This window comes from Rhinopithecus roxellana, chromosome 21 (genome assembly GCF_007565055.1).
Source record: "Rhinopithecus roxellana isolate Shanxi Qingling chromosome 21, ASM756505v1, whole genome shotgun sequence".
Lineage (NCBI taxonomy): Eukaryota > Metazoa > Chordata > Mammalia > Primates > Cercopithecidae > Rhinopithecus > Rhinopithecus roxellana.
In genome coordinates this window covers 71874165-71894151 of record NC_044569.1, presented here as the reverse complement: position 1 = coordinate 71894151, position 19987 = coordinate 71874165, and the positions used below count along the sequence as shown (strand labels likewise).

The 19987-nt window shown below is 36.9% G+C and overlaps 1 protein-coding gene across 3 annotated transcripts in view; it reads left to right on the top strand.

The window, feature by feature from the left end:
- Window positions 1-19987, top strand: part of ZNF521 (zinc finger protein 521) — a 293389-nt gene that overhangs the window by 27123 nt on the left and 246279 nt on the right. For all 3 annotated transcript variants that reach the window (XM_030926147.1, XM_030926146.1, XM_030926148.1), the window contains one exon: window positions 2549-2728. In XM_030926147.1, coding sequence (XP_030782007.1) covers window positions 2549-2728 — 180 coding nt within the window. The remainder of the gene's footprint in view (window positions 1-2548; window positions 2729-19987) is intronic.

The window sequence follows — 19987 nt, the reverse complement described above, 5'->3', positions numbered from 1 at the left end:
CTTAAAGTATTCACAGAGTCTCCTTATTTAAAAACAAACAGGTCTGCAAACTGGATGTGTAGCATTTAAATAATCATATTATAATTCAGACCTAACAGCGACATTTCCCTGAGTGCTATCAGTTTTTTTGAGAAACTAGAAACTCATGCTAAACAACCAAGAGTATTCATGAGTGCATGCTGCCTTCCAATAAGTGTTTTAATGGCGTAGGGGTCAGTTTGCCATAGTTGGGACAGTTATTTGTTTTCCTGAATTGCTGTCTTGTTTGGCAGTATTTCGTCACTTGGTTTTAGTTTGTCGGAGATCTTTGAATCATTGCCTTTTTTTTTTTTTTTTTTGCATCTGTAGCCCCACATGAAATATTTGAGAGAAGCAAACCCAAATATGGTGGGTCCTATAGTATCAGCTTTGGAAAATGTAGGCATGCAGGTGTTTTTTACTTTAGAGGTAACTGGTCTGTTCCTGTTTAAAGAGAAAATACCAGTAAAGAACTTTTAAAGGTAGTCTCTATTTTTTTCTCCTTCCCTTTCTCACCATCACTAAATAATATTTACTAAGCACTCACCTGGACATAGAACTGTGCTAGGCAGAGTACAAGACAAATGCAAAATCCCTGTGATTACTCCCCCAGGAATGAGCAGTCTCAATCCTGGTGTACTGAAATGAGCACTGTGTAGAATGTTGAGATAATAAGTTTCCAGATGGCAAATCAACCCAAATTACCAATGTACTTAAACAGTGTGTTCTTTTTGAAAAAACCCAACAAACGAAACTACATGCTCTTTGAGATGGGAATTTTGCTTTTTTTAAAGAACCCAAGAGATTATCAGATACGTTGTGATATAAGTTGATTTTGGCATATGTGAATCATTGGAAGGGTGGTGATATAGTTATGTTTATTGCAGATGTGAAGAAAGCCTCTAGAACAACCGCCAGACAAAAAAGAGAATATAAGTGACTTGTAGAAGAAGCATTCGTAGAAACGTGCTATGTGCAAAATAGCAGAAAACAATCTCAGAGCACAGGATATTGGTGTGGTGGCGTTTATGGACTTTTTTGAGAAATACTTGGTTATTTTTGATTCTGTGGATTCTTGATTGTAGCATTTAATGAAATATTTAAAATATGAAATAGCTGGGTATAGCAGTGTGTGCCTATGGTCCCAACTACTCAGGAGGCTGAGGCAGGAGGATTGCTTGAGGCCAGGAGTTGGAGGCTGCAGTGAACTATGCTAGTGCCTATGAATAGCCACTGCACCTCAGCTTGGGCCACATAGTAAAACCCATCTCTGAAAAGCAAAATTTAAAAAAATTGATTATATTTATATTTAAATTATATTTATTGTAGCCATTAAAAGTAATATTGTAGTCATATAAAAATGTGACTACAGATAATGTCTTGCCTATTTCTTAGGTATCTTGATACAGTTCTTTTGTAACCACTTCATTGACTAGTCAAGGCCTTATAGAAAATAGAAATCTCTGGTTTAATTTTACTGTATTTTGAGATATAGCTTATTTATGACTTTGGAGGACTTTTTGCTACTGGAAATCAGTGACCCATAAATTCAGTCACTGATTGTATTACCCTATTATTTTAATTTCCCCCAAAGAGATACTCTTCTGCCCCCTCCCCACAGTTCCTTTCTCCCTCCCTCTTTGGGAGGAATTGAGTCAAAAGACAGCGTCACTAATCAAAAAGCATTTATTGAGCTCTAAGTAAAAGCATTCCACGTGCTTTTCTCTCCCTGTACTCCCGCACCTCTCCTTGCTGTTTGTGTATCATTTTTAGGGTTAAAATGGAACTATTTTTAATTTTCACAACATCTAGTTTTTCAACACTAGTAATGCCATCTCAAGTTGTTGACTTCATTATTATTTATAATTGCTTTTCACATATCTTATTTCACTTTTTTGGATAATTCTGAAAACAAGAGACATACATTTATACTTGAGTTTGCGTTTGTAAGAATGTTTTTGCTGTGTGATACAGCTTATTTTGCTATCAGTGTCTAACAAATAATGGAGTAGCTGTGTGTTTTGACCAGTTTATAAGTAAAGGTCAATTTTGTGCCTATGGTGATTACCTTAGCTTATTCTAGACTTTCGGCTAATTCTGGTAATTTCCCACGAAAGAGTATATTTAGCAGAAAAAGAGTTCATTCTTAAGCACAGTGGGTTTTTTTTTTTTCTTTTGCATTGGAGACTGTTTAATTTTAAAAGTGATTTGTCTCTCTCTTTTAAGCAAAAACTAAAAGGCTATGAAAAAAATGGCAAAGTCAATCTTAGGAGTAGACGAGTGATTTGATGGGAGAGATAGGAAAAGGGCTACATGGTGGGGAAAGGGAAGAAGGCCTTTGATGATCACTAACTGAATAATTTTAGGAGAGGCTCACTTTTGATTCTCCTGTAATAAAATCTGCAATGAAGCCCTCCTATTGCAACTTCAAGGAAAATGGTGTTTCTGTTTTTGGTAGCAAGAAGATTAAACGTTACTTTAAAAGAACCTGTCTTTAAACCCCATACTTACAGTGTTGATTTTTTTTCAGACCCCAACTGTAAACTTGAAGACAAGACTGAAGATGGAGAGGCACTAGATTGTAAGAAGAGGCCGGAAGACGGGGAGGAGTTGGAAGACGAAGCTGTGCACAGCTGTGACAGCTGCCTCCAGGTGTTTGAATCGCTGAGCGATATCACAGAACACAAGATTAATCAATGTCAACTGACAGGTAAACAATACTTATCACTTTTTTGTCTTCTTGTACTGTTCTATTTCTGATTTTTTTCAGTTTGTTCCTTTATGTGCTTTTCTCTTCAAATTATTTTATTCCTATGCTTGAATACCTAGCTAACTCTAGAGGTGCTTTTGAAAGAATTCTGAGATGGCTGTTTGGGGTAACCTCAGTGTCACAGCCCTCTTAGATTTTGAAATGCACCTAGATGTTAAGAGCTAATGAGTGTATTTTCTTTTTTAATTTTTTTTACATGATGCCATTTAGGAGCAGAACATGAATATTGGATGACTAATGTATTTTAAAAATCCTTTGAATACCTTTTCAAAGACAGCATGAGAAAGGAACAGGTTAGCTTAGATAACACTTCCTGAAGGAAACCTTTTCTGATCACCCTCTGCCTGAGTTAGCCAGGTTTTGCGTTCCCATAAAGTTTAATGCTTATCCTTGAGCACCACAGTTCTCACTGGGTATGTTCATTTTTCCATCTCACTCGTTAGACTGAAAGCTCATGGATGGCTGAAATTGTGTCTTATTCATTCTTGCATTATCTAAGCCTAGCACAATACCTGGCCTATAGTAGGTACTCATTAAGGCTGGGAAGTTATTCTGCTATGCAATTCCTTGGAAGAGACATATTTAAAGCAACATGTTGCATAGCGTGTTTGATGTAATGGCTAAATAAAACTGGGACTCAGTTTACCAAATATCTACCCCCTTTAAAATATATCCTACAAGAACGCATTCTATGAGCCTGGGTAGGGCATTTTAGATAGAAGTCTGTAAGATACACATCTTTCCACTCTTCCTGTTTGAAGCTGATGCCACTCCTATGTGTGTGTATGTGTGTGTCTCTCTGTCTCTGCCTCTTATTTTCCCAGCACAAATCTTTCTTCAATTAAGCGAGTATGGGAAATGTGTTTACTGGACAAGTGGTTCTCTGACTGTTTTCCACAGCATATTCATATTTTTATAAGATTTTAAAGTGTGTTCTATTTTAACAAGGTTTTCTGAACGGATTATTGTGGAATGTTGGATTAAATCCATTAAATAGACTTCTTTATTAAAAGTGCCTTGTGGCTTTTCTCTTCAAAAAGGGATTGCAGTGAGCAAGTTTATTAGGCCCCAGAATCATCTTCCTTTCAGAAAACTCATAAACATTTTCTGGAACTAAAGTTTGAGAATCGATGTTGCTTATATAAATATTGGCCATACATATATATTTTACAGTTTATATATGCTTCTAGGGAGCAACTTTTATTTAGATACAATTTCAAACATACAGAAAACTTAGAAAAATAATATAAGGAACTTCCATATCATTTACCTGATTCACCAGTTGCTTACATTTTTCTCCATTTACTTTATTATTCTCTTTTTCTCTCTCCTATAGCATTTCTTTCTTAATCATTTGAGAGAAAGTTGGAGACATCACACCTCTATAAATATATCCTTTGTATTTCTGAAGCAAAAATCTATTCTCTTACATATCTATAGTATACTTACTGAAACTGAGGTTAGTCTTTAGGCCAGGTGCGGTGTCTCACACCTGTAATCCTAGGGAAGCCGAAGCAGGTGGATCATCTGAGGTCAGGAGTGCAAGACCAGCCTGACCAACATGGTGAAACCCCATCTCTACTAAAAATAAAAATTAGCCAGGTGTGGTGGCACGGGCCTGTAATCCCAGCTACTGAGGAGGCTAAGGCAGGAGAATTGCTTGAACCCGGGAGGCATAGGTTGCAGTGAGTCGAGATCACACCATTGCACTCCAGCCTGGGCAACAAGAACGAAACTCTGTCTCAAAAAAAAAGAAAGTTAACGTTTAATACAAATAGATACAACTATCTAATTCACAATCCATATTTAAATTTCAGCAGTTGTCTTAATAATGTCCTTGGTAGCTATTTTTTCCCCTCATCCAGGATTCAGGATCATGCATAACATTTAACTGTCATCTCTTTTACCTCCTTTAACCTGGAATGTTCTCTGAGCCTCTCTTTGTCTTTCCTGACCATGACATTTTTGAAGAGAAGCTACCAGTTAGTTTACAGAATACCCATCCATTTGGGTTTGTCTGATGTTTCCCAAGGATTAAATTCAGGTTACATCAGCTCCTGTAGTATTCAGGCTCCAAAGAAGCCGGAATCACCAAAGAAGTGATAGGCGTCCTTCTCAGTGCATCAGATCAGGAAGTACATGATGTTAGTTCGTTACGATGTTGATGATGTTAACACTGAATATTTGTTTAAGGTGGTGTCTGCCAACAGTTTCCATTATAAAGTTACCATTTTCTCTTTCTACATGGTTAATAATTTGTGGGAAGATAACTTTGAAACTGTATAAATATCCACATCTTCATAAAATGTTTTGTTTACCTACCTTTTTTTTTTTTTTTTTTGAGATGGAGCCTTGCTCTGTTGCCCAGGCTGGAGTGCAGTGGCATGATCTCGGCTCACTGCAACCTCTGCCTGCTGGGTTCAAGTGATTCTCCTGCCTTAGCCTCCCAAGTAGCTGGGACTACAGGTGCACACCACCATGCCCAGCTAACTTTTTGTACTTTTTAGTAGAGACAGGGTTTTGCCATGTTGGCCAGGCTGGTCTCGAACTCTTGGCCTCAAGTGATCCGCCTGCCTTGGCCTCCTAAAGTGTTGGGATTACAGGCGTGAGCCACCATGCTCAGCCATACTCACTGTTTTTAGGTCTATTGCAAGTTCATAATTTTTCTATTTGTTAGCCTACTGTAATATTCTTTCTTATTCATTTGTTTATTTGTATATTCATGTTACCGTCATCTTTTGGGTTTTTATTTTATTCAATCAGTCATAATTCATTACTTTCATTGTATTGATACCCAGATTGCCATAGATCTAGCCAATAGGAGTCCCTTCAAACAGGATCCTGTATGTGTTTAATATGCCTCCATCATTATTTGAGAACTTTAGTTTCTGGTGCAAATTGATGCTCCAGAATCATCACGGTCTTTTCTTGTCCTAGTCCTGCAATCAGCCAGCAATTTTCTTTTCTTTTTCCTTTCTTTTTTCTTTTTGTTCTGCTGGTTCTTTATGAGGACAAAGGTATTTAGAAACCAAGATATGGATACTATGTATACTCAGTGCTATAGGTATACTATTACTTATAGACCTCAGTAGACAGAAGTAGGAAATGTACATGCATACTTACTAATATGTAATACACATATAATATAGTTCATAAGATTCACACATATACAAGTATATACACATACGTGTATTTTTCTCTACCCAATAAAAACCGTGTGTTCATACTGATACCTCCCATTCAATTCGGTACCTCAGGTACATCCTAGTCTTTTTCCTTTGTGTATTTCTACTGCCTTCTTTAACAGAGAGAAACCTGGCTTCCGTTATCCTTACTAATATGTTCACTCATTTGCTTGAGCCTAGAATATATAGTAAGTGGTTTCAAAATTGCTTACTGATACCACCATGATAGGCAAACTGAGTTTAATATTTGTTTATAATTGTTAATGCTGTAATTTTTAGTGCAGCATTTACATATAGTGAAATTCATAAATTATAAGTATAAAATTTGGTGAACTTTGGCAAAATAAATACACCTATGTGACATGCCCTTCTTAAGATATAATTTCATTTTAGAAAGTTCCCTCATGCTTCTTTCTGATCAATAATGCTCCACTGGAAGTAACCAGTTTTTGAGTTCTTTTAACTATAGATCCATTTTACCTATTCTAGAACTTCTTATAAATGAAATTATACAGCGTGCACCCTTTTTTGGTGTGTCCAGCTTCTTTTGTTCAGCATAATGTCCATGAGATCCGTTCATATTGTTGTGTATATAAGTAGTGTGTTTCTTTTTATTGCCGTGTAAGATTCTACTATATGAACATATCATTATTTGTTTTACATTCTCTTGTTAGTGGATACTTTGATTATTTTTAGTTTTTGACTATTATTGAGTAAAGTTCATAATAGTCAACCTTCTATGTGGATCTTTTTGTGGACATGTTTTATTTCTCTCATTAGGAATAGAATTGCTGGGTCATTGGGTGAAGGGCGTGAGATATGATATGTTTAATCTCTATTAGAAACTTCCAAACCCTTTTTCAGAATGATTGTACCATTGACACTCCCACCAGCCATAGATGAGAGTTCTGGTTGTCGTACGTGCTTGCTAACTTTTATGTTGTCCATCTTTAATTTTGACATTCTGTTTGGCATTTTTTGGTATTTTTTGTGGATTTTCTAGCTCATATATATTTAATTGGCTTCATTTAAGGTGTATTTTTCCTAGAACATATCATTTTTGGAAAATCCCATTAAATGCAGATAATTAGTAAGATGCCATTTTCAGTAGAATAACTGGTGCTTTAAACAAAGCTTTGCTCATGTAGAATCAGCACTAACATTAGGATAAAGACATGGGAACTTCAGCATGCCCACTGGACTGACATGGCAGTGTGTATTAATCTAGCAAGAAATCCTGTCTTTGGTAAGAGTGGGTCCTCTCTCATGTTAAAAGTTATTTTAAAATTCATATAATTTAGAAAACAACCTTCAAGTTCTACTTAGTGAATAGTTAATTTTTACTGAGTGTCTGCCCTATAGTTATTCTTATGTTCAGCTCTATGAAATTGAATCGAAGCAAAAGGCATTATTCCTATCTCATACAACTTTAATAATATCTGTGCAGGAAGTGCTGAAGTTTCCACATATGGTATGGCAAAGATTACATTTATGAGTTAAATTTTTAAAAAAACTGATAAAATGTTTGGTTTATTTTGGTCTGAAGCTTTCTGAATGTAGGGAATCTGTTCTGTGGTCACATACTACAGAGGTGAGTCAAAGGTAGAAAAGAAGAGGCTGTGCGTGGTGGCTCCTGTCTGTAATCCCAGCACTTTGGGAGGTTGAGGTGGGCAGGAGTTTGAGACTAGCCTGGCCAAAATGGTGAAACCCCGTCTCTACTAACAATACAAAAAAGTTAGCAGGGCGTAGTGGCACACGCCTGTAGTCACAGCTACTTGGGAGGCTGAGGCAGGAGGGTCGCTTGAACCCAGGAGGCGGAGCTTGCAGTGAGCTAATATCGTGTGTCATTGCACTCCAGCCTAGGCGACAAGAGTGAAACTCTGTCTCAAAAAAAAAAAAAAAAAACCCAGCAAACAGACAAAGAAAAACTAGAGCCTTACTTGTCACTTGTTGAAGCACATGTCCAGGGAAAGTATCTGATGAATCTTATTTACCTGTTGATTGTTGTTCAGGATGATTTCTTTGGGATGGTGGTAGATTCGGGAGGCAAAGTAGAAGTGGAGGCCAAGGAGGAAGCAAAAAAAAAAAAAAAAAAAAAAAAGGGGGGGAGAAACGAAGTCAGGAATGATCCACGTTTGTTGAAGGTGTTAATGTTGAAGCTTGAGTTGGCTGAAGGTTACCCTCCAGTCTGATCTGGAAAAGATTAAAGACACTTGAAAGCATTTTAATTAAAAAAGTAATGTGATGCTTTTGCCTTCTTGCTTGGTTAAAGCCTTTTAGTCTAAGTTGGGAGGTCTGACAGTTCCAGTGTTTGCTTCCCACTGCTTGAATTCACTCTTGTTGCCGCTTCCCCACCCCTTACCCCCCGGCTGACAAAGTGCTGCATTTAGCAAAGGAAGGTATTTTTATATATACATTCTTTTTTTGCCTCTTAGTTTTATTACTTTTTTCTTTCCTTGTGGTTTTTTTTTTTTTTTTTTAATTCGTTTTGCCTTTTAACTTCATTCAGCCCCATTTGCATCTTTGCTGATTTTCCTCTAATTCCGGTCCCTTCTCTAAGATTCTTGATTTCCTTGTCCATATTTTCTCCTTTCCTTTCTCCCTGCCTGTTTCGTGGTCTTATCTTGCCGCTTTCTCAATTTGTTCTTTGTTCCTTATGGATTCCCTTCTGTTAATCTTGAAGTCATTCCTGACGTGTTTGGCCCTACCCAGCTAGACCATTGCCTGCAGACTTTGATGAACAATCTGTGTAAAGAAAGAGGGAATCCTGAGCAGTGTACTAGAGGGTTAATTATAGAGTACGATCAGAAGTGAAAGCTATCTTACAACTTGTTGATTTGCAAAATAACAGAAAAGGGATATATTCTATGTTCTGATGCCTGTGTGGGTTACTCAGGGTAGTTCTGTTATGAGAGAGCCATAGAAACCCTGTCTTAGGTTTTTGCCTTCTTTTAACTGAGGGTTTTCTTGGTAACTTAAGATTTGTTCCTTTGGTGACTTTCATCCCCAAGGGTGACGCACATTCCTTGGAGAGCCTGCCTTGATGAAAACATTTTCACTCCATATCAAAAGTCTTGAAACTGAGCCAAGGCCAGACCAAGCCTTTGGAGATGAAGGTCAAGTACAGAAGAACAAGATGATCAATTCTAGACCCAGATTTGAAAGTCAGCTATAAGATTATGTGCCAGGTCAAATAATGATTAGCTGTCCATGTGGACTGAAAGTTTAGACAGTGGATCCTGCAGGGATAAAGAAAATGCTAGTGTCACACACAGCTCATGGAGTCTGTCACTGAGAGGGTATTCTAGAATGTGGACAGTTTTCTGGACAAGCATCCTTGATCTAAGAAAGAACAGAACAGTCCCTGAAGATAGCAAAGGATGTGGTGACACTCACAGATGAGTTCTTTCTCCTTTGTCTCATGGTGCAATTTTTCTGGATTCTACAGTCCAACATGTATAAGTAAGTTATGTATCATCCCTGCTTGAAGGAATAGGGGGAAAGGTGAAAGAAAAAATTAAATCCCTCTCTTCGATTTTAGCAATACATGGAAACCACCTGTCTTGCCCCAGCCTTGCTGTCTTTTTCCTGGAGGCTAGGAAGGCAGGGGAATCAACACTCTAATGCTGTTGGGACTCTCTGATGCAGAAGACAGATTATCAAAATACATATTTAAAGAAGGAAAAGCACAGAGAACCTCTCATTTTACTAATCCACAAACCCTATCATTTCTTGCCAATTCCCTCAGGGGGTGGGGAGGGCTGGAAGCCAGAGGGGTCTCATCACACTGCTCAACAAAGATTTAATAGCAGGGTGCTATGGGGAAGGCTGAGATTACAGAGACTTTGTTATGCTTACAAAACTGAGTAAGAACTAGCATTGTAAATCATCAAAACTAAGCTACACTTAACAGGATAAATGTGTAAAGTGCATTGGTAATACTCTGTGCTTGTTGTTCTGAGTCATTTTTCTCTTCTCTCCTGCTAATTTGCAAACTTGAGTTGTCTGTTAAGTGTTCTTTCACATCATTAATGTGAATTGCCTGGGCGTAATTGCAGAAAAAACTAAATAGCATTGTATTAGTTCTTAACCGTCTGGTCTATACTATTGGTAGATGAGTGTGCAGAAATATGTGTGGTAGTAATTCTGCTGTAGTTTTGGGGAACATATTTGTAGACCAGATGTATAAAGCCCTACCCAGGGTTGTGGCTTCTTTACAAATATTCTTCCTGTTCACATTTTTGAGGAAAATGAACTGAATTGGTGAGTGGATGTTGTTCATCAGTGTAAAGTAGTACGTCCATTTAATTTTGATTTAAATCTCATGAAACTTCCTGGAAGCTTCATACAATTTTTGTGAGCTGAAAGCTTCTACACATCTAGAATATCCTTATTATTTGGCCAAATAATTTTTTTAAATGTGAAAGTGAGTATACATGTATCATATTGTTGTGGCGAATTAAAGACTGGTTCATTCCAATGAACAATAAAGTGCTCTAACAGCTAGTTCTGTTGGCAGTGGGAATAAGGGAGATGAGTAGTTTACAGAATGAAGCATCGTTTTCATAAAAGCAGATTGAAAGTGCTTAGAACCTTTTTTTTGCTGTTTTCCTTATCAAACCATTAGTTGAAATAAATTACATGAAATAAATGTGATATTTTAACTTTTTAGTTCATATTAATTAGGCTTAAGGCATTGTAAGTTTTATTTGCATATTTCTATATTAATTTCTATATTAATTCATTATTCATACTTTATTAATCATTTATATGTTATTAATTTATCTGTTTCTATATTAGGCTTAAGGCACTATAAGTTTTATTTTCCTGTTTCCTTCCATTTTGATCAGTTCCTCATTTTGTACCTAAAATATGTCTGTTTTTAGCCTACTTCAGTCTCCAAATCTCCCTAAGCCCCCAAAATGCAGTTTCATGGCCTCCATAGATTCCATTCTCCAGTCCACCTCTATATGTGTTTTACTTTCAGACTAGTGATTTCTAAATGCACTGTCATAATATGTATTTACTAATACATTACATATATACATGCATTATACAACATTCACAAAAATAGAAATTAAAAAATTAGGTAAAGATGAAATAAACAGAGTTTAAAAATAATTTTATATTATTTTGAAGTCCTGGTCCATGTTTGTTTATTTTGGTAATTCATTTTAATGGCTGTTAAAACGGAAAAAATACTTCACAAAACCTCCAGAGAGAATGTATGTTATTCTTTCCCATGAGGTTGTTATCAATGGTGGGTATAAGTTCACATTTCAAATAACTTTTCTGATAATCTCACTTCTATGCTTTTGTTTTGCCAACTTCCAGTCAGCTCTGAGGAAACTGTTTCTCCCCCTCCCCTTTCCCTTTCATATGGTAGGTGACAAGGAGCTTTTACTTGGTGTGGAAGGGCCAGATTTGCCGTTTTCTTGTTGATTACTTGCGCTTGACTATCAATATCCTGCTGTTTTTTTTGCAGAAAACTTTTAAAATCAGTTGTCATATTTTGAGGATTTTGCATGAATTAGATTAGTTAAAATTAAATATGCTGATCTATAAGTCCACTTTGCTGGACACCATAGACTGCATTAGTATGAGATGGGTTGAAAAGGGCAGGAGAAGCCAGCCCACCCAGCTGACTGGAGTACTGTTTATCTCCTTGCTCTCAGGAACTGGTTACTACCTGGATGGCTATTTCTGATCGGTGTCTGTTCTGATTGGTTCCTTACTATTCAGAGTATCCTCTGTCCTGCAGGATAATGTACCCTGTACTTTAGAGACCATTGTTCTTGACTATCACTTATTTCATGAGGTTAAAAAAAAGCTCACCAAATCTTTGCTCCTCTCAGTTTTAGAGAAAGTGGTGGGGCTGAGTGTGTCACTTTGTTCAACTGTTAGGGCTCCGACCGAGTTCTTCCATGCAGTTACCAAAGACAAAGTGATCATCCATAGTTGGTTCCGACTTCTGAACTGTAGGCTGAGTACGCTTCCTTTTCCAGTTTTGGAGGTAGGGTCAGTTCAATCGTTACCTAGCTTGTTCAGTCATTATACAAGCTTTGTTATTTTCACATCGATTTTGCTGCAGCAGAATTTTTTGAATATTAGGACCTGGTCTGCCATTCTCTTTTTGATTTGTAAAATTGTAAAATTTGTAAATTTGTAAAATTTGTAAAATTCGCTACCAAAACATGGATATGAAATAATTATTTTTAGATCTGTTATTTTCTGAAAGCTCTTTGAATGCTTGTGAGTATTGTAATTGGGATTTATGAAAGGACTGCCTGTACTGATGAATATGTTTTCCCAGTATAAGTGATGATCTATTACATTAATTAACTTACTAAAATTAAGTTTGGATTTTGAAAGGGTAATGTAAGAAATATTTCTCTGTAATTTTGATGTCCATATTTTATTAGGTATTTTTACTTTTAGCCTGCTTGGATAACTTGTGATTGATAAGAAAGCTGCTGATTATGAATGAAAAGTTTTTGAAGGATGTAATCTCCTAGAAATTGAAAATAAATGGGTGTATTCACTTTAATTTTTACAAGTGTAAAACCTAAGTGGAGAATATCTTATATTAGTTGTAACAGTATTCATAAATCACCTGTTTCTTGACTAATTTGAGTTTTTAAAAATTACTCTTTTGAAATGAATGGAATTCAAGAAGTAAATTAGCATTATTTGTCTGTATATAAGAAAATGTTACCTTTGGATGTCTGCAGAACCACAGCGGTTTTATATAAATTGTTTTACCTTAGTTGTATAATTAATAATCAATATATAATGATCTAACTGTGTGGTTTCAGGATTCATTTGCCAAAAATTGTAAATAAAATGTCAAGAACACAAGCCATGGGAGAATATCTTCAAGAATTTCTCCCATGTCCTTGATGGTCATTGATGGTAATTAAAGCTGTCAGTTTGTCCCTGTGGAGAAGTATAAAAATTATAAATGAAGGGCTGTATTTGGGATGTGGAGACAGTGTGGTCTCTTTTGTGGGGAAGAGGAATTAAAAGAGACCCACTATTTCTTAGGCCCTCTGCAGTCATTTGGTCTATCTTGTAAGCACCAGTGTTTAGCTATTTGGATACAGTTGTATGCACATAAGGGCTCTGCCACATTTAACCTGTTTTCAAATGTGAAATTCAACATGGTAAAACATGATAAAAAGATGTTGAATTTTTTTTTTTTTTTTTTTTTTTTTTATATTTTTGCTTGACTCATGTTGTTTTTCATGTTCTCTACTTAAGATGCTTGTGACCTTTATCTGTTTCCTTTTATAAGGAGTGGGTTACTCAAAAAGCTGTTAAAAGTAGACTATTTCCACACCTTTCTCTTTGTGCTAAGTCTATGTCTGGGGATCTTGTCTTTAGGGAATGGTAGCAATGTCACAGAGATCTATGACCTCTTAATAGGTCTTGGGAGGGGAAGGCAGGAATCATTCTACACTGTGCCTCAGGGCTTAGTTCCTTTAAACTTCAAGGAATTGGACTGGAACTCTTCACTCCTCCTTTCTTTCGGTTTTACCTTCAGGGGAAATTGATCGATTAGAGGTGATTATTCCACAAACTCTGAACCCTTTCCCCATCTTTGTTCCAACTGGAGCTTCTCAAAGTTTAAAGGGATTGTGTCTCTTGGGTGAACTGTAGAATGAATTTGAGTAGATTATTGGGCAGAACTCTTTGAACACACATTAAAAGTGCTAAAAAATATATTTGTAACAGAAGAAAATATTTGAAGCAAAAAGGTAAGGAAACATTCATTTCAATATAATTATAATGTAATTATATGGGTTATTTTTGAGCAAAAGATTAGCTGTTAGAATGTAGAATCATAGTGCTTCAAACCAAGAAAATAACAGGGTCAGTGCAACAAATGGGCAAATGTTCAAAATCTGAAGGGTGGGTAAGAACCCAATAGGACCAAAGACAATCATAAGAGATTGGGTGTATGTAGGTCTTCTACTAAACATGGCAATATTCTATTAATTGATGGCTCTCATTCTTGTTTTCTAACTTAACAAGAAAGGATATATACCTATTCTCTTTTGTTTTCTTTGTATGTATAATATATTTGCCTTATGGACACTATATCATATATGAAATATATTTAATACCACATCATTCTAATCTCCGCCCCCTTTTGTTTTGTTTTGTTTTAAATCTGACTCTTAGACTCTACCTACTCACGGAGCAGAATTAGCTCCCCCTGGTGACTAAATAAAAACGTAGACAGGATGTTTGGGGCCATGAGCTTCATTAATTTTGGCCTTTAAATGCATAGTTAATATTAGTATGCGTATAGTAGGCAGGTACACTGAACTGCTTTTCAAGTAAAAATTCCAATTAGTCTTGAGAAATGTTGATTTTAATGTCAGTTTATCTATGTAATGAAGACTCATCCATCTTGTGTGGCTTTTTTGGAGTTGTGCCCATTTTGATGACCTCAGACCTCCTGGTTTTCTGCTGTAGGAGATACTAGAATAGACGGTAGATATGCAGATCTCTTGTGAACTAGGAGCTGGTTATAAAAGCAGAAAATAAAAGTAAGAGCAGCCATCAATTTACCTATCTCCATCATTCTTGCAAAATAGACTTATAGAAAAGATTGTCATTGTTAAAAAATTTAAAAAAATATATTGTTTTAGAAAAAGCACTATTATACATTCAAACACTAAGATATATTTTTTTGATTGTACCAACAAAACATTTTTCCATTTAATTTATGAATTATTTAAAATGTATATTTTTATTACTCAGATTGCATTTAAACTTAACTTTTTCTATTTTATAAAACTGTTCCCCTTCATAATTAAATTATCAGGTTGACAGACTCTTGAGAATGCTTTTATAATCTTTTTAAAAAGAAATCTGTCAAATCTATTATATACTTACTATTTCTTTTATTTATTTATTTATTTATTTATTTATTTATTTATTTATTTATTTATTTTGAGACGGAGTCTCGCTCTGTCGCCCAGGCTGGAGTGCAGTGGTCGGATCTCAGCTCATGGCAAACTCCGCCTCCCGGGTTCACGCCATTCTCCTGCCTCAGCCTCCCGCTTACAATTTCTTATACCTAATTTTATTTTCTATGCAAAGTATTTGCTTTTCACCAGTGTTTTATGCTGGTTATTAAAAAGCCATGTCTTGTGGCTGTATGATCTGATTTAATATTTATATTCAATATTATATATATTATGCATTTAAAGGGAAAGATTTACAATTTTATGTGAGAGCTCATATTGGAGTTGCTTCTTTGTTCCTCTTGTTCTGAATAGTTTTCTATACTTTTCTACCCCTCTTTTTTTGCTTTTCTTCCTTTTCCAAGGCCATAGTTTTTGGGCACAAGCCTGAGTCCATTGATTTGTTCATTTCTTTTGTTTTTCCAGCAAAGTGTCTCCCTTTTGGGAGAAAGAATACAATCTTCTAACCTCAATCATTTCTTACCATCCCCTTCTGTGGCCTGCAGAAACCTAAGCGGAGCTTCTCTTGGCGTTATTGATACTATTTTGTCACTTGGCTTGAAGCGATGGTTATGAAGTAGATTAGATGAACACAGCATCCCCTTCCCCCAGTTAATTTCTGCCTCCTTCCATTACCGCTAACTTCCTTCTGCAAATAGTCTGCCTGCCCTTTGCAATTCATTAGTCCCAGCGCCTAGCAAAAGAGCAAAGAACCATGCTTTGCTTTAACTTTTGCTAATGGTCACTCACAGATGGAACTTAAGTTGGTGCCTGACAGCTATATAGTGATAGCTTTCTTCTTATGAACACCAGACTCCAACTGACAATTGCTTAATAATATAAATATTATTACATGGAGTAGATATTGCAGTTTGGCTTAATAAAATGTGAAGTGTATGGCACCATTTCTTGCTACACTAAGAAGACCATCCACAAGTAGTGAAATGAATAGCACCTCCCAGTAGTGTGTTTTCCCAATACCACTGTGCGTTTATCAACAATTCAGTTCAATAAACATCTGTTAAGATCCTACTTTTTGACCAGTAAATCCTGGGAATACAGGTTCCAGGATATTCTGAGAAAAAAAATAATTTTGGAAGGGGGCATGGGGAGTGTCATTAAGGCCAACTTGGCACATCGGAGTGGTTTCCTGGAGCACATGATGTCTTTAGTGATGAGCAAGAGTTAGCCAGGCCAAGAAAGGGAAAGAGGTGCTTCAGGTCGACAGAGGAGAAAGAATAGGAAAGAGGTGTGAAGCAGCATAGAATCTGCTGGGCAATTTTATGCCATAGAAAATGTGTAAGATGGAGAATTAATGAGAGAATAAGAATGTATTAGTTATTTTGTATAAAAACAACAGCGATGTATTTTCTCCAAGTTTCTATAGGTCAGGAGTTTGGCAGCAGCTTTTCCCGGAGATCCTAATCCAGAGTTTCTTATGAGGTTGCCATCAAGGTGTCAGTCAGGGCTACAGTTACCTGGTGGCCTCGACGGGGCTAGAGTATCCACTCTTTCTGTTTGTTTGTTTGTTTTGAAATGGAGTCTTGCTCTGTTGCCCAGGCTGGAGTGCAGTGGTGTGATCTCGGCTCACTGCAACCTCTGCCTCCCAGGTTCAAGTTACTCTGCTTCCTCAGCCTCCTGAATAGCTGGGATTACAGGCATGCACCATCATGCCCAGCTAATTTTTATATTTTTAGTAGAGATGGGGTTTTGCCATGTTGGCCAGGCTAGTCTCGAACTCCTGACCTCAGGTGATCCACCCACCTTGGCCTCCCAAAGTGATGGGGTTACAGGCATGAGCCACTGCACCCACCCTGGGGTAGCCACTTCTTAGCGTAATTGCGTGGCTTCTGCCTGAAGACCTGTCAGGGGGCTTCACTGCAAGGGCCTTTCTGTAGGGTAGCTCTTGACATGGTGATTGGCTTTTCTTAGCGTAAGTACTTTGAGAGAGACAGACAGACAGACAGCAGAGACAGATACATCAAGATGGAAGCTGCAGTGTCTTTTATGACCTCGTCCTAGAAGTGGCATAACGTTACTTCTGCCATATTCTACTGGTTGCACAGATCAACTCTGGTGTGTGCGAGAGAATTATACAAAGGTGTGATTACCAGGAGGTAGGGATCATTGGAAGCCATGTTGGAGCCAGTTACTGCAATGAACCAGGAAAGGAAGGCAAGATCTGGAAATGGGGAGGCCATGCCAAGAGCTTAAATTTGATTCTCTGGCCGGCATTTTTCAGACTGCTCTGAGGAACTTCAGAGATATCTGCCAGGTAGGGGTGGAGGCAGGGAGTTGAGTTAGCGGGATTCTCCATTCCCTGCAACCAGAGCAGCCCAGGATGAACATTCAAGTCAGAATTCATTTGAGTTTTGAGTTTAGAGGTTTAAGAATGTTCAGTAATTACTGTTTTAGGCAATGGGTAACCATCAAAGATTTTATGCAGGGTAGTGAACACATATTCAGATTAGATTATATTTTGCAGAGTTAGATTGGAGAAGGAGCATTGTAGGGGGAGGATTTGAGATAGGAAGCTCTTGCAGTTGCACTAGTAAGAGAAGATGGGATCAAAACCAATGCAGTGGTCATAGGGTGGAGAGGGTGACCAAATTCAATAAATATATCGGAGTTAAAATCATCCAGATGTAGCAATTGATTAGTTGTGTCTCTGAATTCCTCAGCTGTATTGGGTGGCCATCACTCGATACTAGGAAAAATAAAGAAGCAAGATTGGAAGTTAGAATGGTGGGTTCCCTTTTTGCTTATGTTAAATCTGAGGTACTTTTCTGGGTGGAATTGTTTAAAGCACCAGTTGTGTACTTAGGCCAGAACCCAAAGGTAGACATCAGGCCACTTACATACTTTTTTTTTTTTTTTTCTAGAATTGTGGTTTAGTTTTCCCTTTATGAGTTGTCTAAGTTTCTCTCCAGCCGTACTCCAACTTTTGTAACACTGTTTCTGATTCAGCTTTTTTTTTTTCTTTTTCTTTTTAATAAAGAAAGATCTCTTCTTCTCAGATTGATTACTGCTTATAAGGCCTCTTGTAGGTGGGATTGTTACAGCAAGTGGAAATGATACCCTACAAATCTTGTCTGTAAAAGCACAATGTATAAAGCATTAAGGCTGGCTAGTGTTCTTGTCTTTCAGTTTGAGGCATTTTGACATACAAGGTTTAATACCTTATTGAAATCCAGCAAATACAAGCTAAGAAGGGTGCTTTAGTCTCACAGGATTAGAGCATGTAGGGTTTTCTTTCCTTTTTGAAAAAATATACTAAGGTCCATCTCCATGGGAGATCTTATTACTAAGGAATTATTGATTATGCCCACCTTTCTCCCCCAAAAAAGAAATTAACAGACAAATTTAATTTTACTGTTCATCACTTAGAATCTGTGGCCATCTCGTGAATCTTAACAGGGTGCTTTTGTATCTGATTTTCAGACTTGCAGTTTCCCATCATCTCCCTTCGTATTATTTTCATTAAAATTTCCATTAGCTTAAAAAAATCAATGTAATCATTCAGTAGTAATTAATTCTTACCAATCTTCTAAAGGAGAAATGAATTAACAAAACTTCAAAATGTTAAAATGAGTAAAAAGTGTTGTGTGGTTAATGGGACTGGTAGAAATGTCAGTGTAATGGATAGAGGGGTGGGTTCTGGCAAATGGCTGACTAAATTGCAAATCTCAGTTCTCCCAAAGCTGGTTGTCCTTAGACAGATTACTTAAATGTTTAATTGAAAGTTTCCTTACCTGTAAAGGTGATAACATTGCCTGCCTTTTATGGTTGTGACAAATAAGTGAGCTGGTAGATGTATCATCATGGCAAGGTGCGTGGCACACAGGGAAGGGATGTGATAAACATTATATATAGTTAGTGTTAGTATTGTTGGTATTACTAAAGAAGATAGTGTTTCCTTTAAGAGGAACTCACATGGGCCAGGCATGGTGTCTCACGCCTGTAATCCCAGCACTTTGGGAGGCCGAGGTGGGCGGATCACGAGGTCAGGAGATCGAGACCATCCTGGCTAACACGATGAAGCTCTGTCTCTACTAAAAATACAAAAAATTAGCTGGGCATGGTGGTGGGCGCCTGTAGTCCCAGCTACTTGGGAGACTGAGGCAGGAGAATGGCGGGAACCTGGGAGGCGGAGCTTGCACCACTGCACTCCAGCCCGGGTGACAGAGTTAGACTCCATCTCAAAAACAAAAAAAAAGAGTAACTCACATGAATCAGATTCCAGATTTGAATGTCTTCCAGAATCCTGAGCTATTTTGAAAGAATTAGTATGAGTTATTATTTGCCATTCCATCCTAAAATTCTTCCTTCTAAAATTCAAAAAGAATTAATGTGTTATTGCTGCTAAGGGTAACTGGCCAAATGGAGGAAATGAAAATTAGTTTAATTGCATTCATTATCGTTTTAGGAAGGTCTTGATGTTTAACATTCTTTAAATAAAGAATGTTTTAGGAATAAAGAAGAGAGACCCAGTTTCCCAAACCCAGTGAATAAAATTAACATATTATTCTAAGTTAGTTCTATACAAAATATTAAAAATTAGGACCTGTCATCAGTTTTTAGCCTGGCATATATAAGAAGATAGTCATGCAATGGATATCACTAAAACATTTCATACTTGTAGCTTATTTATTTAGTAACACAGAATTATCTATGCAACTTTTAGAATGGTTTTAAAAGATTTCTCTAGTTTTATAAATTAGCACAAAATTTAGAAAATATATTAATCTTGGTTTAGTACAATGAAAAATATTTGCACCTCATTTTTAGTAGGCAAGCGTAAACATCATGGAGTTCATCTAGCTATAATAGATGTTCAGGTGATCAGTAGTTTGGAAATCATCTGGTCTAAGTGAGTTCATTTAAATATGGGAGATTTGTACTTTTACTTTCTAGGAAAATAGTGCCTAAAGAAGTGCATTTGTGCAACAAATGACCACAAAGATAGCTGCCTGTTTTTGCAGTGCACCAAACATATTAAAGAAACATACTTATAATATATGTGTTAGTGTATTTTGCTA